Raw genomic sequence first — 27,834 nt, 5'->3', positions numbered from 1 at the left:
AAATTTGCTGACATATTGAGTGCAGCACTTTCACAGCATCATCTTTCAGGATTTGAAATAGCTCAACGGAATTCCATCACCTCCACTAGCTTTGTTTATAGTGATGCTTCCTAAGGCCCACTTGACTTCACACTCCAGGATATCTGGCTCTAAATGAGAGATCACACCATCGTGGTTATCTGGGTCATTAAGATCCTTTTTGTATAGTTCTTCTGTGTATTCTTGCCACCTCTTCTTAATATCTTCTGCTTCTGTTAGGTCCATACCATTTCTGTCCTTTATTGTGCCCATCTTTGCATGAAATGTTCCCTTGATATCTCTAATTTTCTTGAAGAGATCTCTAGTCTTTCCCATTCTATTCTTTTTCTCTGTTTCTTTTCATTGATCACTGAGGAAGGCTTTCTTATCTCTCCTTGCTATTCTTTGGCACTCTGCATTCAGATGGATATATCTTTCCTTTTCTCCTTTGGTTTTCACTTCTCTTCTTTTCTCAGCTATTTGTAAGTCCTCCTCAGACAACCACTTTGCCTTTTTGCATTTCTTTTTCTTGGGAATGATTTTGATCACTGCCTCCTGTACAGTGTTACAAACCTCTGTCCATAGTTCTTCAGGCACTCTATCAGATCTGATCCCTTGAATCTATGTGTCACTTCTACTGTATAATCGTAAGGGATCTGATTTAGGTCATATGTGAATCATCTAGTGGTTTTTCCTACTTTCTTCAATTTAAGTCTGAATTTTGCTGTCCCAGGGATGCCCATAAAAGGAACATATCTCAACGTAATTAAAGCCATATATGACAAGGCTACTCAGTAATGAGAGGCTAAATGCATCTTCTCTAACATCAAGAATAAGACAAGGATGCCCACTCTCATTACTTTTATTCAAAGTTGTCCTGAAATTCCTAGCCAGAGCAGTTAGGCAAGAAAAACAAAAGTCTCCAAATCCGAGAAGAATAAGTATAACAGTCTTTATTTGCAGATGATGTGATTTTACTATGTGTAGAAAAATGAAAGATTCCACCAAAGCTGTTAGAACTAATAAACAGATTCAGCAAAGTTGAAGGATACAAAATTAATTTTTTAAAAAAGTAATAGCATTTATATATATTAACAATGAACTGCCTGAAAGAAAAATTAAGAAGATGATTGCATTTATCATTGTATCAGAAAAAAATAAAATATCTATTAATAAGTTTAAGCAATTGAAAAAAAGAAATTGAAAAGACACAGATAAATGAAAATATATTCTGTGCTCATGGACTGGGATGATTAATATAGTTATAATGTCCATACAACTCAAGGCCATCTTCAGATTCAATGCAATCCCTATCAAAATTCCAATCTTATTTTTCACAGATATAGAACAAGCAGTTCTAATAGTTGTATAAAAACCACAAAAGACTTCAAGTAGGCAATCTTGAGAAAGAACAAAGCAGAAAGTATCACACTCCCTGATTTCAAACAATTTTACAAAGTTATAGTAATCAAAACAATGTGGTATTGGCATAAAAAGAACACATAGATCAATACAGAACAGAAATGAGAGCCCAGAAATAAACCAATGCATATATAATTTAATTTTTGACAGAAGAGACAATAACATGTGGGGAAAGAACAGTCTCTTCAGTAATTGGTATTTGGGGGAAAAAAGTGCTGCATTCAATATGCCAGCAAATTTGGAAAACTCAGCAGTGGCCCCAGGAATGGAAAAGGTCAGTTTTCATTCTAGTGCCAAAGAACAGTAATGCCAAAGAATCTTCAAGCTACTATAGAGTTGCACTCATTTCGTATCCTAGCAAGGTAATGCTCAAAATCCTTCAAGCTAGACTTCAACAGTACATGAACTGTGGAATTCCAGATGTACAAGCTAGATTTAGAAAAGACAGAAAACCAGATATGAAATTGCCAATACCTGCTGGACCATAGGAAAAGCAAGAGAACTCCAGAAAAACATCTACTTCTGCTTCATTGACTACACGAAAGCCTTTGACTGTGTGGATCACGGCAAATGGTGGAAATTTTTTCAAGAGATGGGAATACCAGACCACCTTACCTGCCTCCTGAGAACCCCATATACAGATCAAGAAGCAACAGTTAGAACCAGACATGGAAAAATGGATTGGATCCAAATTGGGAAAGGAGTACTTCAAGGCTATATATTGTCACCCCGCTTATTTAACTTATATGCAGACTACATCATGTAAAATGCTGGGCTGGATGGAGCTCTGTGGAATCAATATTGTCAGGAGAAATATCAATAACCTCAGATATGCAGATAACACCACCCCAATGGCAGAAAATGAAGAACTAAAGAGACTCTTGATGAAGGTGAATGAGGAGAGTGAAAAAGCTGGCTTACACCTCAACATTCGAAAAACTAAGATCATGGTATCTGGTACCATCACTTCATGGCACATAGATGGGGGAAACAATGGAAACAGTGACAGACTTTATATTGTTCGACTCCAAAACCACTGTGGATGGTGACTGCTGTCATAAAATTAAAAGACTCTTGCTCCTTGGAAGATAGCTGTGACAAACCTAGACAGCGTATTATAAAGCACAGACATTACTTTGCTGACAAAGGTCTGTCTAGTTAGAGCTATGGTTTTTCCAGTATCGTGTACATATGTGAGAGTTGGACCATCAAGAAGGCTGAGCACCAAATAATTGATGCTTTCAAATTGTGGTGCTGGAGAAGACTCTTGAGACTCCCTTGGACAGCAAGGAAATCAAACCAGTCAATCCTAAGGGAAATCAACCCTGAATATTCATTGGAAGGACTGATGCTGAAGCTTCAATACTTTGGCTACCTGATGCAAAGAGCAGATTCATTGGAAAAACCCTGAAGCTGGAAAAGATTGAGGGCAAGAGGAGAAGGGGATTACAGAAGATGAGAAGTTTGGATGGCATCATCAACTCAATGGACATGAGTTTGAGAAACTCCAGAAGTTAGTGAAGAACAAGGAAGCCTGGCATGGTAGAGTCCATGGAGTCACAAAGAGCTGGACACAACCGACTAACTGGACATCACCAGATGGTCAACACTGAAATCAGATTGATTATATTATTTGCAGCCAAAAATGGAGAAGCACTATACAGTCAATAAAAACAAGACCAGGAGCTGACTGTGGCTCAGATCATGAACTCCTTATTGCCAAATTCAACTTAAATTGAAGAAAGTGGGGAAAACCACTAGACCATTCAAGTATGACCTAAATCAAATCGCTTATGATTATACAGTGGAAGTGAGAAATACATTTAAGGGACTAGATCTGATAGAGTGCCTGATGAGCTATGGACAGAGGTTCGTGACATTGTACAAGAGACAGGGACCAAGACCATGCCCATGGAAAAGAAATGCAAAAAAGCAAAATGGCTGTCTGAGAAGGCCTTACAAATATCAGTGAAAAAAAGACAAGTGAAAACCAAAGGAGAAAAGGAAAGATATAAGCATCTGAATGCAGAGTTCCAAAGATAGCAAGGAGAGATAAGAAAGCCTTCCTCAGCAATCAATGAAAAGAAATAGAGGAAAACAACAGAATGGGAAAGACTAGAGATCTCTTCAAGAAAATTAGAGATATCAAGGGAATATTTCATGCAAAGATGGACTCAATAAAGGACAGAAATGGTATGGACCTAACAGAAGCAGAAGATATTAAGAGGTGGCAAGAATACACAGAAGAACTATACAAAAAAAGATCTTCACGACCCAGATAATCACAGTGGTGTGATCACTGTCCTAGAGCCAGACATCCTGGAAAGTGAAGTTAAGTGGGCCTTAGAAAGCATCACTACACACAAAGCTAGTGGAGGAGATGGAATTCCAGTTGAGCTATTTCAAATCCTGAAAGATGATGCTGTGAAAGTACTGCACTCAATATGCCAGCAAATTTGGAAAACTCAGCAGTGGCCACAGGACTGGAAAAGGTCAGTTTTCTTTCCAATCCCAAAGAAAGGCAATGCCAAAGAATGCTCAAACTGCCACACAATCACACTCATCTCACATGCTAGTAAAGTAATGCTCAAAATTCTCCAGCCAGGCTTCAGCAATACGTGAACTGTGAACTTCCTGATGTTCAAGCTGGTTTTAGAAAAGGCAGAGGAACCAGAGATCAAATTGCCAACATCCTCTGGATCATGGGAAAAGCAAGAGAGTTCTAGAAAAATATTTCTGCATTATTGACTATGCCAAAGCCTTTGACTGTGTGGATCACAATAAACTGTGGAAAATTCTGAAAGAGATGGGAATACCAGACCACCTGACCTGCCTCTTGAGAAACCTATATGCAGGTCAGGAAGCAACAGTTAGAACTGGGCATGGAACAACAGGCTGGTTCCAAATAGAGAAAGGAGTACATCAAGGCTGTATATTGTCATCCTGCTTATTTAACTTCTATGCAGAGTACATCATGAGAAATGCTGGGCTGGATGAAGCACAGGCTGGAATCAAGATTGCTGGGAGAAATATCAGTAACCTCAGATACACAGATGACACCACCCTTATGGCAGAAAGTGAAGAAAAACTAAAGAGCCTCTTAATGAAAGTGAAAGAGGAGAGTGAAAAAGTTGGCTTAAAGCTCAACATTCAGAAAACTAAGATCATGGCATCCGGTCCCACCACTTCATGGGAAATAGATGGGGAAATAGTGGAAACAGTGGCTGACTTTATTTTGGGGGGCTCCAAAATCACTGCAGATGGTGATTGCAGCCATGAAATTAAAAGACGCTTACTGCTTGGAAGGAAAGTTATGACCAACCTAGACAGCATATTAAAAAGCAGAGACATTACTTTGTCAACAAAGGTCTGTCTAGTTAAGTCTATGGTTTTTCCTGTGGTCATGTATGGATGTGAGAGTTGGACTGTGAAGAAAGCTGAAAGCTGAAGAATTGATGCTTTTGTACTATAGTGTTGGAGAAGACTGTTGAGAGTCCCTTGGACTGCAAGGAGATCCAACCAGTCCATCCTAAAGGAGATTAGTCGTGGGTGTTCACTGGAAGGACTGATGTTGAAGCTGAAACTGCAATACTTTGGCCACATGATGTGAAGAGCTGAGTCATTTTAAAAGACCCTGATACTGGGAAAGATTGAGGGCGGGAGGAGAAGGGGATGACAGAGTATGAGATGATTGAGTGGCATCACCAACTTAATGAACGTGGGTTTGGGTGGACTCTGGGTGTTCGTGATGGACAGGGAGGCCTGGCATGCTCCGGTTCATGGGGTCGCAAAGAGTTGAATATGACTGAGCAACTGTTCTGAACTGAACTGACAGAGTTTAAACTGAGTTATATAATTGACTAAGACTAAGCAATGCAGAGGAAAAACAACGTTTGTCCTTTTCTCCTCCTTGAGAATTCCAGACCCCGCCAATCTCCACTTTGAGAACCCCAGACCCCTTTTTCCTCCTTGGGGACCCTGAACTTCTTATCAATCTGCCTAGGAATTGACTCTCTCAGGTACATGAAAAGATGCTCAACATCATTAATCATCAAGGAAATGACATATCAAAACCACGAGGTGATGTCATCTCACACATATTAGAGTGGCTATTATTGAAAATAAGAAATAACAAGTATTGTCAAGGATGTGGAGAAAGGATATCCAATGCACTGTTCTTGGGAATGTGAACTAATGTATCTACTATGAAAAACTATATAGAGGTTTCTCAAAAAATTAAAAATAAATTCCACACTATCCAACAATTTTACTTCTGGGTATATGTCTGAAAAAAATGAAATCACTATCTTGAAAATATATTCGTACCACCCATGTTTGTGGCAGCCTTATTTACAACAGCCCAGACATGGAAACAATGAGAGTGTCCATCAGTGTGTGAATGTATGATAAAGAAAATGTGGTAGATACAATGGAATGTTTTCAGCCATAAAAAATAAGGAAATTCTACTATTTGTGACAACATGGATGGACCTTGAAAAAATCCAAACTTTTAGATACAGAGAACAGATTGGTGTTTGCCGAAGGTGGGAGAAAGGGGTGGGCAAAATGGGTTGAGTTATCAAAAGGCACAACCTTTTCACTTACAAGATAAAGTTCTGGGGATATAATGTATAGCATGACTGTAGTTAACAATGCTGTATTTTATAATTTGAAACTTGCTAAACGAGTAGATCTTAAAAGTTCTCATCACAAGAAAAAAATTAGTAACTATGTGAGGTAATAGATGTTAACTAACATCACAGTGATCATTTTGCAACATATACGTATATCAAATTGTTGTGTTATACACCTAATACAGTGGTGTATGGCAATTATATCTCAATAAAACTAGAAAAAAGTAAAAATTGATAAGATGAACTAAGAAAAGCCAATTTTTTCCTTTAATTATGCCTGAGGAAAAGGAGATTCATTTAAAAGAAGATTTAGAAATAAGACAGATGTAGAAATGTTGAAAGAGTCTGCTAGTTACTTTCATGGGCAGTAGAAATAGAAGTTATATAATATTACTCAATATGTCCTTTTTTTTTTTTTTTGCATATACAAGGTATATGGTAGGACCACTTTTTAGAAGAGAAATTTCCTAAAGGAAGTAGTGAAAGTAGAGAGAATATAAAAGAAACATGCAAGAAATGAAACTAGCTGTGAATGACAAAAGGCATGAGGAAAAAGAAGGTGATGTTTTTCGTGGTATGTAATGTTGTGATGGGAAGACTTTGGAAGCCTTTTAAAACCAGCCCCAGGTGACATGGTCAGCCTGGAGATGTAGGGAAGCTGATTTGAAAAGAAGGATAACAGCTGCAGGATGGGTGGCCCAAGTCAGAGGGAGTGGACAAATGGCTACAAGTTCAGGACATTCAAAAAGTATATATTCATATCTCATGGGGCATCTATAAGCATCCACAACAAAAAGAAAGCTATATATTTTATAAGAAGCAAGAGTTCCCTAAGGCTCAGGCTAAAAGTGTGTACATGCATGCTAAGTTGCTTCAGTCATGTCCAACTCTATGTGACCCTATGGACTGTAGCCCGCCAGGTACCTCTGTCCATGGGATTCTCCAGGCAAGAATCCTGGAGTGGGTTGCCATGTCCACCTCCAGGAGATCTTCCCAACCCAGGGATAGAACCTCTGTCTCTTATGTCTCCTGCATTACAGGTGAATTCTTTACCACTTGCACCACCTGGTAAGCCCAAAAGGATCCTAAAAGCCTGTTTATCTCATAATGCAAATTAAATACAATTCACTTCCAATAAGAGGTGGGAAATAGTACAGTAGCTCTACTAACATTGAAGAAAATCAATAATATATTCTTACATAATAATATAACAACTGAAAAATGAGTGAAATGTATTTTAAGCTATATAAGAAGAGCTATAGAGTAGTTGTCAAGGTACTTCTAAGTTATAAGAATCATCAGGTATCAACAATAATGTGTAGTGATGGATAACACAAAACGATTTCCTAATTGATCAGGAGAAATCCCTTCAGAGCTCATGCTTAAACCACACCTGCTATATACATTTAGCAAGAAGTGGGCCAAATATTTTTAGATGAGATCTACCTTTTCTTCTAGGGCTTCCCTGATAGCTCAGCTGGTAAAGAATCTATCTGCAATGTGGGAGACCTGGGTTCGATCCATGGGTGGGGAAGATTCCCCTGGAGAAGGGACAGGCTACCCCTCCAGTGTTCTGGCCTAGAGAATTCCATGGACTCTAGTCCATGGGGTCACAAAGAGCTGGACATGACTGAGCAACTTTCACTTCACTTCAACCTTTTCTTCTGCTATCTTTTGGTTAATTTTTCAAAATAGGATTTATGTGTTTATGGACGTTAAAAGTCAAGAGTCTTTCCTACGTGCCAATGTTTATTCCTTTGGACTGGTCTCATCATGAGGCAAAGGAGGTTGCCTGATACTAATATAAGGGATGTGTCATTTGTAAACATTCACAGAGGAGAAGTTGGGTTACTGCCCCTCTGAAACTTAGGATAGCCTTGATCTCTTAGCTCACAAGAAAAATAAATTTATGGCTATCCCTTTATAAAATGAATCTGCTTATTGAATAAAAATAACAGCCAAGTAAATATCTTTAGGATTTTTCTTTCATTGAACATCAGCCTAAAATTTATATAGAAATTTTGTCAGTTTAAATTGTTTATTAGTAATCCTAGAGTATTCTTGGGATTATTTTTTTTTTTTACAAAGACTATTAAAAAGAATCAGTTCAGTCGCTCAGTCGTGTCCGACTATTTGCGACCCCATGAATCGCAGCACACCAGGCCTCCCTGCCCATCACCAATTCCCGGAGTTCACCCAGACTCACGTCCATCGAGTCAGTGATGCCATCTAGCCATCTCATCCTCTGTCGTCCCCTTCTCCTCCTGCCCCCAATCCCTCCCAGCATCAGAGTCTTTTCCATTGAATCAACTCTTCACATGAGGTGGCCAAAGGACTGGAGTTTCAGCATTAGCATCATTCCTTCCAAAGAAATCCCAGGGCTGATCTCCTTCAGAATGGACTGGTTGGATCTCCTTGCAGTCCAAGGGACTCTCAAGAGTCTTCTCCAACACCACAGTTCAAAAGCATCAATTCTTCGGTGCTCAGCCGTCTTCACAGTCCAACTCTCACATCCATACATGACCACAGGAAAAACCATAGCCTTGACTAGCCGGACCTTTGTTGGCAAAGTAATGTCTCTGCTTTTGAATATGCTATCTAGGTTGGTCATAACCTTCCTTCCAAGGAGTAAGCATCTTTTAATTTCATGGCTGCAGTCACCATCTGCTGTGATTTTGGAGCCCAAAAAAATAAAGTCTGATACTGTTTCCACTGTTTTCCCACCTATTTCCCATGAAGTGATTAAAAAGAATAAATCAACTCAAATTGTGCTGCTAAAGAAAATCAGATGGAGTGAACTCACTCCCAAGAGCCATTTTAACTACTGTTTCACAGTAAGTGATTAGGAAGGTTAGCAGATAGATAAGGCTAATACGTTGAGTGACAAACTGAAAAGTCACTATTATTTTCAACAGCTGTGAAAAAAGTATTTTCAGTGCCCAAGGAAATACCTCTATAAAATTTATAATGTAATTGAAAGTTGCTCAGTCATGTCTGACTCTTTGCAACCCCATGGACTATACAGTCCATGGAATTCTCCAGGCCAGAATACTGAAGTGGGTAGCCTTTCCCTTCTCTAGGGGATCTTCCCAACCCAGGAATTGAACCCAGGTCTCCCACATTGCAGGCAGATTCTTAACCAGAGGAGCCACAAGGGAAGCAATGTAATTGAATATACTCCCAAATAGATTTATAAGTGACTTTCTAAAATAAATCCTATTTACTAGGTTTTTTCTTCATGAGGATTTCATTACATGAAATTTGTATTCGTTGATAGGCTAACATATATTCAGCTGTTTATTGATTGCACTATAGGCACTATTTTTCCTGTAGGTATAGTACTTGGTACTGAAGATGACGATAGACAAGTCCTTTGTGGAGCTTATTTTCTAGAGGAGAAAAACAGTAATGAACAAATTTGTGATAATATTCCAGATAGTGACAATTGCTGTGAGGATAAAGGAATGGACTATTAGGTAGCGTAAGTGGAAACTGAGACTATTTTAGGTAAGATGTTTAGGGAAGCCCTCTTGCAAGTAGAGAGACCTCAGAATAATGAGAAAGAAATACTGAAGTGAAAGTGTGCAAGCAAACCATGACAGGTAGAAAGAACAGCAAGATCAAAGGTCCCGAGGCAGGCAAGGAACTAGATTATGTTAGGGCCTCATAGAGCAATAGAGAAGTTTTGGATTTTATGCTAAGCATTGTGCATGCTGTATGCTAAGTCGCTTCAGTCGTGTCCGACTCTTTGTGACCAAATGGACTGTAGGCCACCAGGCTCCTCTGTTCATGGGATTCTCCAGAGAAGAATATTGGAGTGGGTTGCCATGCACTCCTCCAGGGGATCTTCCCAACCCAGGGATCAAACCTGCATCTCTTACACCTCCTGCCTTGGTGGACAGGTCCTTTATCACTGGCACCACCTGGGAAGCCCCAGTGTGTTATGGGTTATGAGAATTCAGTAAATAATTTGAAGCGAGGGTGATGTAAACATACTTTTTTTTTAAATTTTATTTTATTTTTAAACTTTACAATATTGTATTGGTTTTGCCAAACATCGAAATGAATCTGCCACAGGTATACCTGTGTTCCCCATCCTGGACCCTCCTCCCTCCTCCCTCCCCATACCATCCCTCTGGGTCGTCCCAGTGCACCAGCCCCAAGCATCCAGTATTGTGCATCGAACCTGGACTGGTGACTCGTTCCATATATGATATTACATGTATTTCAATGCCATTCTCCCAAATCATCCCACCCTCTCCCTCTCCCACAGAATCCAAAAGACTGTTCTATACATCAGTGTCTCTTTTGCTGTCTCGTATACAAGGTTATTGTCACCATCTTTCTAAATTCCATATATATGCGTTAGTATACTGTATTGGTGTTTTTCTTTCTGGCTTACTTCACTCTGTATAATAGGCTCCAGTTTCATCCACCTCATTAGAACTGATTCAAATGTATTCTTTTTAATGGCTAAGTAATACTCCATTGTGTATATGTACCACTGCTTTCTTATCCATTCATCTGCTGATGGACATCTAGGTTGCTTCCATGTCCTGGCTATTATAAACAGTGCTGCGATGAACATTGGGGTACACGTGTCTCTTTCCCTTCTGGTTTCCTCAGTGTGTATGCCCAGCAGTGGGATTGCTGGATCATAAGGCAGTTCTATTTCCAGTTTTTTAAGGAATCTCCACACTGTTCTCCATAGTGGCTGTACTAGTTTGCATTCCCACCAACAGTGTAAGAGGGTTCCCTTTTCTCCACACCCTCTCCAGCATTTATTGCTTGTAGACTTTTGGATCGCAGCCATTCTGACTGGCGTGAAATGGTACCTCATAGTGGTTTTGATTTGCATTTCTCTGATAATGAGTGATGTTGAGCATCTTTTCATGTGTTTATTAGCCATCTGTATGTCTTCTTTGGAGAAATGTCTATTTAGTTCTTTGGCCCATTTTTTGATTGGGTCATTTATTTTTCTGGAGTTGAGCTGTAGGAGTTGCTTGTATATTTTTGAGATTAGTTGTTTGTCAGTTGCTTCATTTGCTATTATTTTCTCCCATTCTGAAGGCTGCCTTTTCACCTTGCTAATAGTTTCCTTTGTTGTGCAGAAGCTTTTAAGTTTAATTAGGTCCCATTTGTTTATTTTTGCTTTTATTTCCAATATTCTGGGAGGTGGGTCATAGAGGATCCTGCTGTGATGTATGTCAGAGAGTGTTTTGCCTATGTTCTCCTCTAGGAGTTTTATAGTTTCTGGTCTTATGTTTTGATCTTTAATCCATTTTGAGTTTATTTTTGTGTATGGTGTTAGAAAGTGCTCTAGTTTCATTCTTTTACAAGTGGTTGACCAGTTTTCCCAGTACCACTTGTTAAAGAGATTGTCTTTAATCCATTGTATATTCTTGCCTCCTTTGTCAAAGATAAGGTGTCCATATGTGCGTGGATTTATCTCTGGGCTTTCTATTTGTTCCATTGATCTATATTTCTGTCTTTGTGCCAGTACCATACTGTCTTGATGACTGTGGCTTTGTAATAGAGCCTGAGGTCAGGTAGGTTGATTCCTCCAGTTCCATTCTTCTTTCTCAAGATAGCTTTGGCTATTCGAGGTTTTTTGTATTTCCATACAAATTGTGAAATTATTTGTTCTAGCTCTGTGAAGAATACTATTGGTAGCTTGATAGGGATTGCATTGAATCTATAAATTGCTTTGGGTAGTATACTCATTTTCACTATATTGATTCTTCCAATCCATGAACATGGTATATTTCTCCATCTATTAGTGTCCTCTTTGATTTCTTTCACCAGTGTTTTATAGTTTTCTATATATAGGTCTTTAGTTTCTTTAAGTAGATATATTCCTAAGTATTTTATTCTTTCTGTTGCAATGGTGAATGGAATTGTTTCCTTAATTTCTCTTTTTGTTTTCTCATTATTAGTGTATAGGAATGCAAGGGATTTCTGTGTGTTGATTTTATATCCTGCAACTTTACTATAATCATTGATTAGTTCTAGTAATTTTCTGGTGGAGTCTTTAGGGTTTTCTATGTAGAGGATCATGTCATCTGCAAACAGTGAGAGTTTTACTTCTTTTCCAATTTGGATTCCTTTTATTTCTTTTTCTGCTCTGATTGCTGTGGCCAAAACTTCCAAAACTATGTTGAATAGTAATGGTGAAAGTGGGCACCCTTGTCTTGTTCCTGACTTTAGGGGAAATGCTTACAATTTTTCACCATTGAGGATAATGTTTGCTGTGGGTTTGTCATATATAGCTTTTATTATGTTGAGGTATGTTCCTTCTATTCCTGCTTTCTGGAGAGTTTTTATCATAAATGGATGTTGAATTTTGTCAAAGGCTTTCTCTGCATCTATTGAGATAATCATATGGTTTTTATTTTTCAATTTGTTGATGTGGTGTATTACATTGATTGATTTGCGGATATTGAAGAATCCTTGCATCTCTGGGAAAAAGCCCACTTGGTCATGGTGTATGATCTTTTTAATGTGTTGTTGGATTCTGATTGCTAAAATTTTGTTAAGGATTTTTGCATCTATGTTCATCAGTGATATTGGCCTGTAGTTTTCTTTTTTTGTGGGATCTTTGTGGGATTAGGGTGATGGTGGCCTCATAGAATGAGTTTGGAAGTTTACCTTCCTCTTTAATATAATTGTAGCTGCTATGTGAGAATAGATGGTATGAAGTAATAAGAAAAGCTCAGAGGCCAGTAGTGTCATCCACATGTACTTATTAGAATGTTGCTAGAAACAGTCTGATGGGCCACTTGAAAATATATATTAGAGAACAAAAGCTTAGAAATGAATGCCAAAGGAACAAATAAACTGGCCATGTTCCCAGAATCATGTCTTGTTGATGTCCACACAGTTGACTTTTGAGTCATTTATTTCTCCAAAGTTAGATTTTCCTAAAAATCTTCCTAAGAACTAAGCAGCTAAGTGAGATTTCAGAAGTAAGAGAACCTACCACTAAACAAGTTAACAACAAAAATCTGCATTTCATGATCTGGATTCAAGGTACCTCTGGCTTGTTGAAAAAGCAATTCAGTAGGCTGAGATTGTTACTTTCTACAGACAGTGGTTCACAGAGCTCTGCGATAGGCCCTGGGTGACCTGACCTGGCCAGCCTTTCCTGTTTCCCTGCCTTTCATTCATTCCACCGCAACCACATTGTCCTTCCTTCTCTACTTCCTTCTCTACTCCTTCTCTGCTCCAAGCCAAGCTCTTTCCTCTCCCAGCACCTTTGTATTGCCAATGCCTCTTCCTAGGAAGTTCTTTCATTGGTCTCAGTGCCAAGCCTTCAGGTTTTCCAGGGAACTGGAAAAAGTCCAAGGACTTGAAAAATGAATATTGTTTCAAAAATATGATTTTTAAAAAATGGTAAAAATAAAATTAATAAATTTAAATTAAGTGTATGTAAAACACAACACATGCCAACTCCATTAACTGCTAAATTTAAATATTCTTAAAACTTTATGCTGTTGGTAATAATTTTTTGGTCAGGTGCCTGAGTATGTTGAGAAGTCACAGCCAAATGTATATTCTATGCATTCAGTTCAGTTCAGTTAAGTCGCTCAGTCGTGTCTGACCCTTTGAGACCCCATGAATCGCAGCACGCCAGGCCTCCCTGTCCATCACCAACTCCCGGAGTTTACCCAAACTCATGTGCATTGAGTCAGTGATGCATCCAGCCATCTCATCCTCTGTCATCCCCTTCTCCTCCTGCCCCCAATTCCTCCCAGCATCAGAGTCTTTTCCAATGAGTCAACACTTCGCATGAGGTAGCCAAAGTATTGGAGTTTCAGCTTTAGCATCAGTCCTTCCAAAGAACACCCAGGACTGATCTCCTTCAGAATGGACTGGTTGGATCTCCTTGCAGTCCAAGGGACTCTCAAGAGTCTTCTCCAATACCACAGTTCAAAAGCATCAATTCTTCGGCACTCAGCTTTCTTCACAGTCCAACTCTCACATCCATACATGACTACTGGAAAAACCATAGCCTTAACTAGACGGACATTTGTTGGCAAAGTAATGTCTCTGCTTTTGAATATGCTATCTAGGTTGGTCATAACTTTCCTTCCAAGGAGTAAGCGTCTTTTAATTTCATTCTATGCATTCAGTTCAGTTCAGTCACTCAGTCATGTCCAAATCTTTGCAACCCCATGAATCACAGCACGCCAGGCCTCCCTGTCCATCACCATCTCCCAGAGTTCACTCAAACTCACATCCATCGAGTCGGTGATGCCATCCAGCCATCTCATCCTCTGTTGTCCCCTTTTCCTCCTGCCCCTAATCCCTCCCAGCATCAGAGTCTTTTCCAATGAATCAACTCTTCGCATGAGGTGGCCAAAGTACTGAAGTTTCAGCTTTAGCATCATTCCCTCCAAAGAACACCCAGGGCTGATCTCCTTCAGAATGGACTGGTTGGATCTCCTTGCAGTCCAAGGGACTCTCAAGAGTCTTCTCCAACACCACAGTTCAAAAGCATCAATTCTTCAGTGCTCAGCTTTTTACAAGTAGCCAAATAAAATTCAAAGGCAGAATTATAAAATCTACTTGAAGATTTCTACACCAAATATATATATATATATGTAATGTGGAACATAGGTGCATTTTAATATGCTTGCCATGATGTGTGATGGAGTTTCCAAAATTAAAAGTGTCATAGTCCTATAAAAGTCTTAAAATGGCCCTGCTTCAATACTCACTAAATTAGTAAAACTAGGTGACTGCATATGGTTGGAAGGATAAAGAAAAAATTTTGGAGAGTCCTCATGTATCTTTCTTTCTTGCCTCACCTCTTCCCTCCAAGCTAAACATTGTCATTCAGAGCTCTCAGGCCTAACTATGTGGGGCCTGTGTGTTCCTTCCTGAAAGGACGTGAGATGCAAGAGGAAATAGGAAGGAGATGACAGAGAGAACTGGAGTGTGTTGAAAAGGCAAGCCGTAATTCTAAGTAGTGTAAATATGGACTGGGCAAGTTCACTTCAACCAAAATTGGTTCTGGGGTTATTATGGATGCAATGTAAGAATAACAGGAGTAAAAGGGTCCAGGACAGCCAAAGATCTGAGATGAGTTAAAGTTTTTAACAGAGGCTGAAAACAGCAAAAGCTTCTCTGATTCCTCTTTTACCATCAGAAGAGGTGGGGAGTCTTATTGGTGGAAAGAGCTCCTGACAACTTCATGCTAAGTCACTTCACTGTGTCTAACTCTTTGCAGCCCTATGAACTGTTGCCCACCAGGCTTCCCTGTCCATGGGATTCTCTAGGCAAGAATATGGTAATGGGTTGCCATTTCCTTCTCCAGGGGTCTTCCTGATCCAGAGAGCAAACCCATAACTTTTACATCTCCTGCATTGGCAGGTGGATTCTTTACCACTTGCGCCATCTGGGAAGCCGCCCTGGCAACTTTGCTGCTCTCATACCCACAGGTTCCTGGCAGGACACTGCAGGCACTATGAGAGTTCAGAGGAGCTATTTTCCCCTGAGTCCTTGGTCTCCCAGCTCTCTGATAGTCTGTCACCTTTCTGGCCATCAGTCTGTTTCTCTCCTCCTCTCTTTGGGAGGGCCAAAGGCCAGGCAGTGCTTTGTGCTGACTTCCTCTCTGTCTTGTACCTGGCAGACATTTCCCTTTTCCTTCCACAGTTTACTCCAGCTGCTGAACATTTCCTAAAACTGCAGTGAGGTGGACAAAATGAAGATTGAACTGAGAAATGACAGAAACCTTTGAAAGCATAAAAATTTTTGTAAACTTTTAAAATGTCTATAAACATTTTAAAATTTATTTATTTATTTTAATTGGAGGCTAAGTACTTTACAGTATTGTGGTGGTTTTTGCCATACATTGACATGAATCAGCCATGGATGTACATGTGTCCCCCATCCTCCTAACTCCCTCCCCATCCCATCGCTCAGGGTTGTCCCAGTCCACCAGCTTTGAGTTCCCCATTTCATGCATCAAACTTGTACCTATTTCACATATGGTAATATGTATGTTTCAATGCTATTCTCTCAAATCATCCCACCCTTGCCTTCTCCCACAAAGTCCAAAAGTCTGTTCTTTATATCTGTGTCTCTTTTACTGTCTCACTAATAGGGTCATCATTACCATCTTTCTAAATTCCATATATATGCATTAATATACTGTATTGGCTTTTTTCTTTCTGACTTCACTCTGTATAAGCTTTTTTTAATTGGAGTATAATGGCTTTACAATGTTGTGTTAGTTTCTGCTGTACAACACCATGAATCAGCTCTATGTATACATGTATCCCCTCTCTTTGGAGCCTTTCACCACCCCCATTCCATCCCTCTAAGTCATCACAGATCACAGAGCTGAGCTCCCTGTGTTATACAGCAGCTTCCCACTGGTTATCTATTTTACAGATGTATATCAATGTCACTTTCTCAATTCATCCTGCCCTCTCCTTCCTCCATTGTGTCCACAAATTTGTTCTTTATGTCTGTGTCTCTGTTCTTGCCCTGCAGATAGGTTTATCGGTACCATTTTTCTAGATGCCGTATATGTGTGTTAATACACAGTATTTGTTTTTCTCTTTCTGACTTCACACTGTATGACAAACTCTAAGTTCATCCACATCACTACAAATGACCAAATTTTAGTTTTTTGTGTGGCTGTGTAATATTTCATTGTATTTTAATGTATGTACCACATCTTCTTTATCCATTCATCTGTCGATGGACATTTAGGTTGCTTCCATGTCCTGGATGTTGTAAATAATGCTACAAGGAACATTGGGTGCATGTATCTTTCTGAATTATGGTTTTCTCAGGGTATATGACCAGTAGTAGGATTGCTATATCATATGGTAATTCTATTTTTAGTTTTTTAAGGAACTTCCATACTGTTCTCCATAATGGTTATATCAATTTATATTTCTACAAACAATACAAGAGAGTTCCATTTTTCCACACCCTCTCCAGCATAAAATTTCTACAAACTTTAGAACTAGATTTTCCTTAAGTGATTGGAATTTGCTGCTGGCGTGTAGACTTGGGGAGAATTGGGCTAGTTACACAGGAGATAAAGGTGAGAGGCTGGGCTGCAAATGGACCCCTGTGCTCCTAAGAAAGACATAGAGTCACTCTCTGTGGCTCCCAACAGAGTCACTTGTCTACCTGCCATCTCGTAGTAACACCTGTGCAGGTGTGTGCAACCTGATTAGAAAGAGAATATAGTGTTCATTGTGGTCACAACCACTGTGTACAGACATCCTGAATGTCTAACCAAGGTGACTTATTTCCCCCCAGTTCTGTCTCCCACACATAAAACTATCTCATCCTTGAGAGAAAACTGCTATTAAGCACCCAATTTTTTTTGTTGAGATTTGTTTGCCAAGAGGCTGCTTTCTGTTGAAGCTGAATAAACAGCAGTCAAGCAGCTTGATTTAAGCATTTTATAGCTTAAAGCAAAATGCTGGTCCTGACTTGAAGAACCATGTGCAAATTTCCAAACTGAGAAAATAGAAATGAGACTGAAGAAGCTAAAGAATATAAACTATGTACTTTAAATAGGAATTGTAATGATAAGCAAAATAAAGCAGGAGCTAGGAACAGAGGTATAAAAGGAGACTGAAATACATGCTGTAAAGCACACGTATTCCAAAATATTTTCTATTGCCAATTCAAACTAACAAGATAACTAAGGATTTCACTTAGAAATCCATAAGGACTTTTAAAATGAAGTACTGAATAAACACATGAAAAAATGCATTATATGTAGAAATTTCAAATTTGTTTGAAGCTGTAAATGGATTGAAGTAAGTAAAAAAGTTTGTCATAAAATACATTTGCATCTAGAAATTTCTTACATAGAGAATTACTCTAGTTGAGAGACCAGTAAAGAGAATGTAGTCAAGAACAAAGGGAAAATTAATAAAACAGCCTATCATATGAATACAACATGTTAAAGCCTCATGTTTTACATCTTCTTTCTCTAAAATCCTCATTGAAGTGATCGAGGCAACATAACAGAGAAAATGCTGTACCATTTTTGGACTTTGAAAGTTGAATGAGCTTCTTGAATAAGTAGGATGTGGGAGGAAAATGTGGTGGTGAGAGTGGAGTGAGTGAACTTTAGATGACTCCTTGGTCCTGGCCCCGATTCTTTGAGGCTGAGGCTGGGGCTCGATATCAGAAACACAGGTGATGCCATAGGGGGTGGCTGTCAACAGAAGTATGGAAAGTCAGGTGTCTCCACACATTGAATAACACAGAATGCAAAACCTGTTAGAATCACAAATGGAAAATTACAACCATAATTCAGAGTGTGATTTCAGTATTTTGTTTGAGTCCTTGATGGATGAAGCAAACAAAAAATAAGTGAGGACCTAGACAAATGTATGGGAGGAAATTAACAATTATATTTAATAAAGAAAAAATTATACCCTACTGACAAAAAATATATCTCTTTCATGTGTCCACTGGACATTTGCAAAAAAATAAGTTTGAACTAGGCTCTGAGAGAGTCTTAATAGATATCAATAAAGTATGACACCAAAAGCAGGGACCATTAAGGTCACATATTCCAGCACTTAAAATTTTTTAACTATTTTTTCCCTGAAAACAATACATGGCAAAAACTGGGAAGAAGGAGTTATTTGCAACATTTATACCAGACTACATATCCCAAATATGTGAAAAATTTGTACAAATAAGTAAGGAAAAGATAAATTCCAATTCTAATGATGGGCAAATTACATGAAAGGCTACTTTAACACCCCAGAAAACTACAACTAGGTAATGAATAGTTAACATAAATATCATGTTAACTTTTCTAATAATCAAAGAAATTTAGATTAAGAGATTTTACATAGAGTAGCTAAAATGAAAACTATTGTCAATGTTCATTATTGATATGTATTAAGGATTTGCAGTGCCATCATTGTTAATATTTTTTGTAAATACAACTTGGTACAAATTTTTTGAAGGGCAGTTTAGCAATAAGTACTAACCTTTAAATTTTGCTTTGACCACAATTCTGCTTCTAGGAATTTATCTTAAGAAAAAAATTAAACAACTATACAAAGATATAGAAGGATGCATGTTGTAGAAGTATTGTTTATAACAGTGAAAAATGGAAACAGCCTCCAAAGACTCCCATAATTGTAGATTGGCTTTATTCATTAAAAATGACAGTGTCTCAATATATTTTTTCAATATGGAAAGGTAGCAATGAAATAGTTTTAGAAAGAAAAAAAACAGGACTGTTAAGATTCTATATTTTTTAAAAGAAAGAAAAGTAAGTGTCTGCGTGTATGTGGGTATATTCCTGTGTGTAAACATAAGGAAACCTGGAAGTATTTACACTAAAATATTAGCAGTGGTCATCTCTAGGTAGAATTGTGAATTTTTAGCTTTTTAAAAAATGCTTCTATATTGTCAGTTTTTTTCCAATAAGTGTAAATTTATATAGTCCACTAAAATATTATGGTTATTTCTATTTTGAGACATAAAATTATAGAAAGTACAAATTAGTTTGTGTCACCTTTAATTCCACAGTATCAGCAAGTATTTCTGTCAGCTCTAGTAAACATTTCTTTGATGATTACAAGAGCAAAACCCTCAAAAAAGGATGATAGAGAGGCTTAAATTCATTCACATGTCCTTCTGCAGATTAATGTAACTTCTGAATAGTATCAGACCAAAAAGGTTTTGTATTGGTCTTCTGTTTCTCTGAAAATGAGTTCTGCAGAGCTGTTCTTTACCATGGGTTTCTTGAAAATAACAGAATACTGTTTAGATTTCTAAGAAATGTAAATACTGGTGCATTGTCTTCTCTTGTGGCCCATTGGTATTGACACTTCTGCCGCATAGTTTACTCACCAAACTATTCTGAAAGAGATAAATCAGTTGTCAAAAATGGCTCAGTCCCTAGGTGATTTGACTATTTTACATGAATTTCCTTTTAAAGAACTGTGTGACCTGAGTATTCCTCTATTTACTTTAGTTAGATGAATCTGCCTTTCATGTAAGAGAGCCTTTTTTCTGGAGATGGGAATGAGGCTCTGGGGAAATGCAGAAAGGGCAGTTTCTTTAAGAGAGGATAACCTCAAAACCTTGTCTGTGTTCATTACAGCATTTAAGTAACTATGGTTTTGGAAAACTTGCCTTTTCTCCCATCAAGAGCCCTCACTCACGTGCTCATTTTATTTAATATTCTTTGCATGTTTTTGATAGGCGTGACAGTGAAAAGGACATCAAAGTAGAAATCAGTTGGCCTGGTTTCTAGCTTTTTAGTAACCGTGTGACCCTGATGGTCAGCAGCTAAGACCCTCGGTTTTCCTTCTCTATAACAGTGTTCAGGATCCCTGATGTATCTCAAATGATATTGACTTAGAAGTCAAATGAAATAATCCAGCTGTTGGAAAACCATGATGTCCTGTACCAACACCAGGTGCTTCTTGAGGTGTGCAAGGCTCTGAATGCTATAGGGGATGCAGAGATGAGCAAGGTGTGACCTCTCCCTGTGGAGAGGCTTCCAGCCTGGTCAGGAAGATAGGTCCTCAGCAACCCCGGAGATTAAGCTATGAGGGGAAGGCAAAGGACCTATATTCTGGACTATGAAGACTTAGGTAAAAGTAAGGAGACTTGAGTTGCATTATGGTATCATCTACTTACCAGTGTCATAACAGAGAGCCTACTAGGCTTCTTGGGGGTGGAAATGAAAAGGCACAGGGAGGTAAGCTTGCCCTAATGGAAAGAGTTACCCCCGTTCTCTCATTAAAATGTGTAAGTATTAAAAGATTGAGGACTGTTTTATTGTTCCTTTATTTTTGAGGCAGTCTTACAAATCAACATGAATAGAGCTAAGCCTCCAATTCCTAGTGCATTCTGTCTCCAGAATTTCACCCCAAAATGCTGATGTGGGCTTTTTTTTTTTTTTTCTGTTTCTATGATTGCAACGGAGAAGTTCAGCTTCATTTTTGCCTTTATAAACATATCTTCACTTAGACAAGCAGCAAAGAGGAGCAGTTTTGTAAATTAAAGGATTGCAGCCTGTGAAATTCTCTCCCATTAAATTCCAGTAGTGTATGAACATCAGAATATTAAGGAGGAAAAAGTCAGACTTAATATCACTGACTTTCAGCCAGTCTTGAATAAATCATAAACAGTCAAGTAAATTTGTTTTATGAGTGGTCAAGATTCTGAGATGCAGACATCTGTGATCTTCTTGGGTTATTTTGCTTCAGTTTAAGATGGCAGGAGAGATACCATACAGGGCTTCCCAGGCAGCTTAGCAGTGGAGAGTCTGCCTGCCAATGCAGGAGACGCAGGTTTGATCCCTGGATCAGGAAGATCCCAAAGAAGGAAGTAGCAACCCACTCCAGTATTCTTGCCTGGGAAATCCCATGGGCAAGGGAGCCCGGTGGGCTATAGTCCATAGCGTCACAAAGAGTCAGACACGACTTAGTGACTGAACCACCACCACCACCAGTGGTATCAGGCAGTACTGTGAAGTATGGCAGGTGTATCAGAAATGCATTCAGCTCTCTGTTGCAACAAGAACAACCAGAAAGAACTGACCATGGTATAAACAAAAGTGAAAGGCTTATTTTGTCATTTGTAACAAGCCCTCCTAGGATTAAGGGCTGGAAGCAGCTTAACAAGGCCATCAGGGACCCATGCTCTCTTCATTTTTCTACTCCACCATCTCAGCAGAGAGAGCTCCAACTGCATATCTGTTCCTGTTATTGTCATAGAATGGCCGCTGCCCCGTTAGGGAGAAAGCACTAGGAGCAATAGGCAGAAGGACATGTCAGACAAATCCATCTGTCTCTCTTTAAAAGCTTGTATTAAATCTGAGCAAGTAGATACTTCGCTGGAGGTCCATTGGTTAAGGACTCCATACTTCCAATGCAGGGGGAACAGGTTTGATCCCTGGTTGGGGAATTAAGATCCCGCATGTCATGCAGAGGGAAACGATAGGATGGGAAAGATTAGAGATCTCTTCAACAAAATTTCATGCAAAGATGGGTACAATAAAGGACAGAAATGGTATGGACCTAACAGAAGCAGAAGATATTAAGAAGAGGTGGCAAGAATACACAGAAGAACTGTACAAAAAAGATCTTCACAACCCAGTTAATCACGATAGTGTGATCACTCATCTAGAGCCAGACATCCTGGAATGTGAAGTCAAGTGGGCCTTAGGAAGCATCACTACAAACAAAGCTAGTGGAGATGATGGAATTCCAGTTGAACTATTTCAAATCCTAAAAGATGATGCTGTGAAAGTACTGCACTCAATATGCCAGCAAGTTTGGAAAGCTCAGCAGTGGCCACAGGACTGGAAAAAGTCAGTTTTCATTTGAATCCCTAAGAAAGGCAATGCCAAAGAATGCTCAAACTACCACACAGTTGCACCCATCTCACACGCTAGCAAATTAATGCTCAAAATTCTCCAAGCCAGGTTTCAACAATATGTGAACTGTGAACTTCCAGATGTTCAAACTGGTTTTAGAAAAGGCAGAGAAGCCAGAGATCAAATTGCCAACAGCTGCTGGATCACTGAAAAAGTGAGAGAGTTCCAGAAAAATATCTATTTCTGCTTTATTAACTATACTAAAACCTTTGACTGTGTGAATCACAATAAACTGTGAAAAATTCTGAAAGAGATGGGAATACCAGACCACCTGACCTGCCTCTTGAGAAACCTGTATGCATGTCAGGAAGCAACAGTTAGAACTGGACGTGAAACAGACTGGTTCCAAATAGGAAAAGGACTACGTCAAGGCTGTGTATTGTCACTGTGCTTATTTAACTTATATACAGAGTACATCATGAGAAATGCTGGGTTGTATGAAGCACAAGCTGGAATCAAGATTGCTGGGAGAAATATCAGTAACCTCAGATATGCAGATGATACCATCCTTATGGCAGAAAGTGAGGAAGAACTAAAGAGCCTCTTGATGAAAGTGAAAGAGGAGAGTGAAAAAGTTGGCTTAAAGCTCAACATTCAGAAAACTAAGATCATGGCATCCAGTTCCATCACTTCATAGCAAATAGATGGAGAAAAGTGGAAACAGTAGCAGACTTTATTTTGGGGGGCTCCAAAATCACTGCAGATGGCGACTACAGCCATGAAATTAAAAGACACTTACTCCTTGGAAGAAAAGTTATGACCAACCTAGACAGCATATTAAAAAGCACAGACCTTACTCTGCCAACAAAGGTCCATCTAGTCAAGGCTATGGTTTTTCCAGTAGTCATGTATGGATATGAGAGTTGGGATATAAAGAAAGCTGAGTGCCGAAGAATTGATGCTTTTGAACTGTGGTGTTGGAGAAGACTCTTGAGAGTCATTTGAACTGCAAAGAGATCCAACCACTCCATCCTAAAGGAAATCAGTCCTGAATGTTCATTGGAAGGACTGATGTTGAAGCTGAAACTCCAATATTTTGGCCACCTGATACGAAGAACTGACTCATTTGAAAAGACCCTGATGCTGGGAAAGATTGAAGGCAGGAGGAGAAGGGGATGACAGAGGATGAGATGGTTGGATGGGGTCACTGACTCAATGGACATGAGTTTGAGTAAACTCTGGGAGTTGGTGATGGATGGGCAGGCCTGGCGTGCTGCAGTCGATGGGGTCTCAAAGAGTCAGACGCAACTGAACTGAACTGATGTCATGCAGTGCAGCCAAAAAATACAAATAAATAAAAGAGAAAGAAGCTGAGTGAGTTTACCCACCTAGCATTTTTCACTTACGTCTCATTGGTAAAAACTCATTGGTGGACATGGGCACCCCTAGACCAGTTACTAGAAGGTGACTGGGGAAAGGGATGCTGTAGACAGCAGCTGATTCAGCCTACCTACCGAACAACATCTGCCCACAACTGCTGCTGGTACAGATGTTTATGCCAAATAAGAATTTTATTATCACGGTTTAACCATCCTCATTTAGCCTCTTAACTTGTCCTTTTCTATATGTTTTGTTTTCTCTCTTGGTGTCTTGGCACCTTTAAAAGCTGTTATCATCAGGGAAGCGCACAGAGCGCACACTTCTCAGGTTTGAATGCTTCCTCTCTCCCACCAAGTTCATGGTTAATTTGTAACCATGCACAAGTTAGGTCCAGGCACTATTTGCAAAACCCAGCGCTTCTTTCTGAATCTGTATAGAATTGCCAGGACACTAAACCATCTCAGAAGGAAGGAATTTAAAAGGAGTGCTGATTGTGAAAATCATCTTAAATTATTTCAGGAATGCTGGAGTGGATAAATACTCTATATGGTTTTTGTGAGAAAGTTTTAGTGCCTCTGTGTGGTCTTTGGACCATTCAGCCCATGTGCTACTATGCCCTCTGTGGTTTTTAACCAGATGCCTAGGGTATATACTGCACCTTCAAACAGTTAAATGAAGGCTAGTTTTTGCCTTTGATAACCTTTCTCATAAAGGGTAGTAGAAAGAGTATATAACCCCTTGAAGCTAAAAGCAACCTTCATTTATCACAGGGAAAAGTGTTTGGGGTTTTGTTTTGTCTTGTTTTTTGCCTGTTTTAAAGACTATGGAATTTATATAGATGTTTGTGCCCATATAGCTTACTACTATTTTTGTTCAATGCTGATTTCTTTTATTTTGTAATTTTACTAAAAATTGCATCCCACAGCTTCATATTTTCTAGATTGCATTTTGCATACCCTAACACATAGCAGCAATCATGGTTTTGTATCTCTAAGATAGGAGCATCACTGCATAGTAACTGAAAGTTAATGATTTTTAAATTAACTATAAATGAAAATTATTCAAAATTACAATGTTTTCTTCTCTGTCTTATAGTAATAGAAGAACAAAGAGATAGTGTATTGGTTGAGAAGTTTTGGAATCAGGCAAAGCTGATTTCTCATTAAGTGTCTGCCATTTACTGTCTCCATTTCCTCATTTGTTGTTGTTGTTGTTCAGTCAGTAAGTCGTGTCTGACTCTGTGACCCCATGGACCTTCACTGTCTCCTGCGTACGTTCATGCCAAGTCACTTCAGTCATGTCCGACTCTTTGTGACTGTATGGACTGTAGCCCAACTCAGGGATCAAACCTGCAAGGATTGAACCTCCATCTCTTTATGTCTCCTGCATTGGCAGGCGAATTCTTTACCACTAGTGCCACCTGGGAAGCTCAACTGTCTCCTTAAGTGTGCTCAGATTCATGTCTATTGAATCAGTGATGCTATCTAACCATCTTATCCTTTGCCTCCCCCTTCTCCTCCTGCCTTCAATCTTTCCCAGCATCAGCGTCTTTTCCAATGAGTCTGCTCTTCGCATCAGGTGGCCAAAGTATTGGAGCTTCAGCTTCAGCATCAGTCCTTCCAATGAATATTCAGGGTTGATTTCTTTTAGGATTGACTGTTTGGATCACCTTGCAGTCAAGGGACTCTTGAGAGTCTTCTCCAACACTCCACTTCGACACTCAGCCTTCTTTATGGACATCTCACATGACTACTGGAAAAACCATACCTTTGACTATATGGACCTTTGTCAGAAAATTCTGTATTTTAAAATGCTATCTGGGTTTGTCATAGCTTTCCTTCCAAGGAACAAGCATCTTTTAATTTCGTGGCTGCAGTCACAATCCACAGTGATTTTGGAGCCCAAGAAAATAAATTCTGTCACAGCTTCCATTTTTCCCCCTTCTATTTGCCATGAAGTGATAGGACCAGATACCATGATCTTAATTTATTTTAATGTTGAGTTTCAAACCAGCTTTTTCATTCTCCTCTTTGACTCTCATCAAGAGGCTCTTTTTTTCCTCTTCATTTTCTGCCATTAAGAGTGGAATCATCTGCATATCTGAGATTGTTGTCATTTGTTAACCAGAGGCAATTGTTCCTACTTCACAGTTATTTGTAAGGATGGAACTAAGGAATATAATGTGGATATTGTGCTAAGCACAGTCTGAGAGTATAACCTAACTCAGTAACTGGTGGGCATCTATATCAATACAACAAACAAGAGGAAGCGCTGGATTTGTAAGCCTAGCAGTACTGAATATGACTTTACCCTTCATTTATGAACAGTACACTAAAGCAGAGATTCAGTCTCTTACATTTCATTCCTCTATTTGTTGTCCTAGTGCAAAACTTTAATTTAAAACTTAAACAATAAGTAGTCATTGTCTGGGAAAAGCTACTTACATTTTATAACCGTGAGCCCAAAACCATGATCATCTTCCATATGGACAAAATTCCATCTTTAAGTAACATCATAAACTCTTCAAGAAGCAAGTGAGAGTAGTAACTTCTTATTTTGCTGATTTGGCAAACAGATTTAAGAAAAAAAAATACTAAATGCCTCAAAGATTTCCAGAAGTATTGCATTATCACCTTTGTCTACTCCATCTAAGCCCTCTTACCATTGAAGATGGTATAACCTGCTTCAGAATCACAGTACCAAGTACCCTGGCAGATAAATCCCAGTGTGGTTGGCCCTGGGAATATTTACACTGAACCATATTAACTACAGTGAAGCAGGTCCTTGTTTTAATTTCCTCTGCTAGGTTACAAATTCCTTGAGAACTTTTCTCTGAAAAAGTAATTGTGCATACCTTCAAGCAGTTTATAATCACATAGTATTCAATTGTGTGCTCATGTGTGCTCAAGTGGCTAAATTGTGCCTGACTCTTTGCAACCCTATGGATTGCAGCCCACCAGTATCTCCTGTCCACAGGATTTTCCAGGCAAGATTACTGGGGTAGGTTACCATTTCTTCCTCCAGGGAATTTTCCGATGCAGGAATGAAACCTGCATCTCCCGCACTGGAAGGTGGATTCCTTACCACTGTGCCACCTGGGACCCAGTAAATCATGGGAATTTTACAACCATTAAAACCACATTATCTCATTTTCAGTAATTAATAGCTGAGTACTGAAGACTGGAGAATTTTAAAACTGAAAAGTTTCAGATTGTCCCATTTCCTATCACCAAACACAGCCACTGCAAACATTCTGGTAAATTTCCATTATGCATCATTTTGCAAATTTTTTTAAAACTTATTTTAGTTACATGTACAATAATTTGATTATATTACCTTCATAAATATTTGAAATATGGACAGTCTGTCAAGTGACTATACCAGTTTACTTAAGCATTCCAGTTTCCCTATAGTTTGACGTTAAAATGTTTACCAGTTATTTCCTTGGGATAGAGTCCATGAAACGAGTCAAAGGTTTTATACATTTGAGCGGTACATGAGTACATACCCATTTGCAAATATGTTTTACCACTCTAGGTATCACCTTAAAAAAAATATTGCTTTTTGATAGGCAGATTATTTGAAATTGCCTTTTTAAAATTAATTGAAATCCATTCTAGAACTTGGCAAGGTTTAAATAAGTAAAATAAAATTATTTTGGCATATGGTATGAAATGAAGAGCTTAATTTTTCCATAATATATTGCTTTTTTAAATTTTCTAATTTCTACCTCTGTCTTTCAGTTTTACAGGAGATTCTAAACTTGCCTCCAGTATGCGCTATGTGGAAACACAATCAATGCAGATAGGAGCATCTTACATGATTCAGTTCAGTTTGGTGATGGGCTGTGGCCAGAAATATACCCCACACATAGACAATCAGGTGAAACTAGAGTATTCAACCAACCATGGCCTCACCTGGCACCTCGTCCAAGAGGTAAGTCTATTTTCTCCAAAACTCGTGATAGGTAGACTTCACCTTTTTACATAGTGAGCAGAGAATTCAAATTCTAAAAGTTTAGGTTTGGTTGAAAAAGAACAATAT

The 27,834-nt window shown here is 38.9% G+C and overlaps 1 protein-coding gene across 6 annotated transcripts in view; it reads left to right on the top strand.

Moving 5' to 3' along the window:
* The window catches only part of RELN (reelin), a 558,501-nt gene that overhangs the window by 386,833 nt on the left and 143,834 nt on the right, over positions 1-27,834 (top strand). For all 6 annotated transcript variants that reach the window (NM_001206458.2, XM_005205336.5, XM_059885396.1 and 3 more), the window contains one exon: positions 27,534-27,726. In NM_001206458.2, coding sequence (NP_001193387.1) covers positions 27,534-27,726 — 193 coding nt within the window. The remainder of the gene's footprint in view (positions 1-27,533; positions 27,727-27,834) is intronic.

Source organism: Bos taurus, chromosome 4 (assembly GCF_002263795.3).
Source record: "Bos taurus isolate L1 Dominette 01449 registration number 42190680 breed Hereford chromosome 4, ARS-UCD2.0, whole genome shotgun sequence".
Classification (NCBI taxonomy): domain Eukaryota; kingdom Metazoa; phylum Chordata; class Mammalia; order Artiodactyla; family Bovidae; genus Bos; species Bos taurus.
The sequence above is the reverse complement of the archived record's forward strand: the minus strand, read 5'-3'. Positions and strand labels throughout refer to the sequence as shown.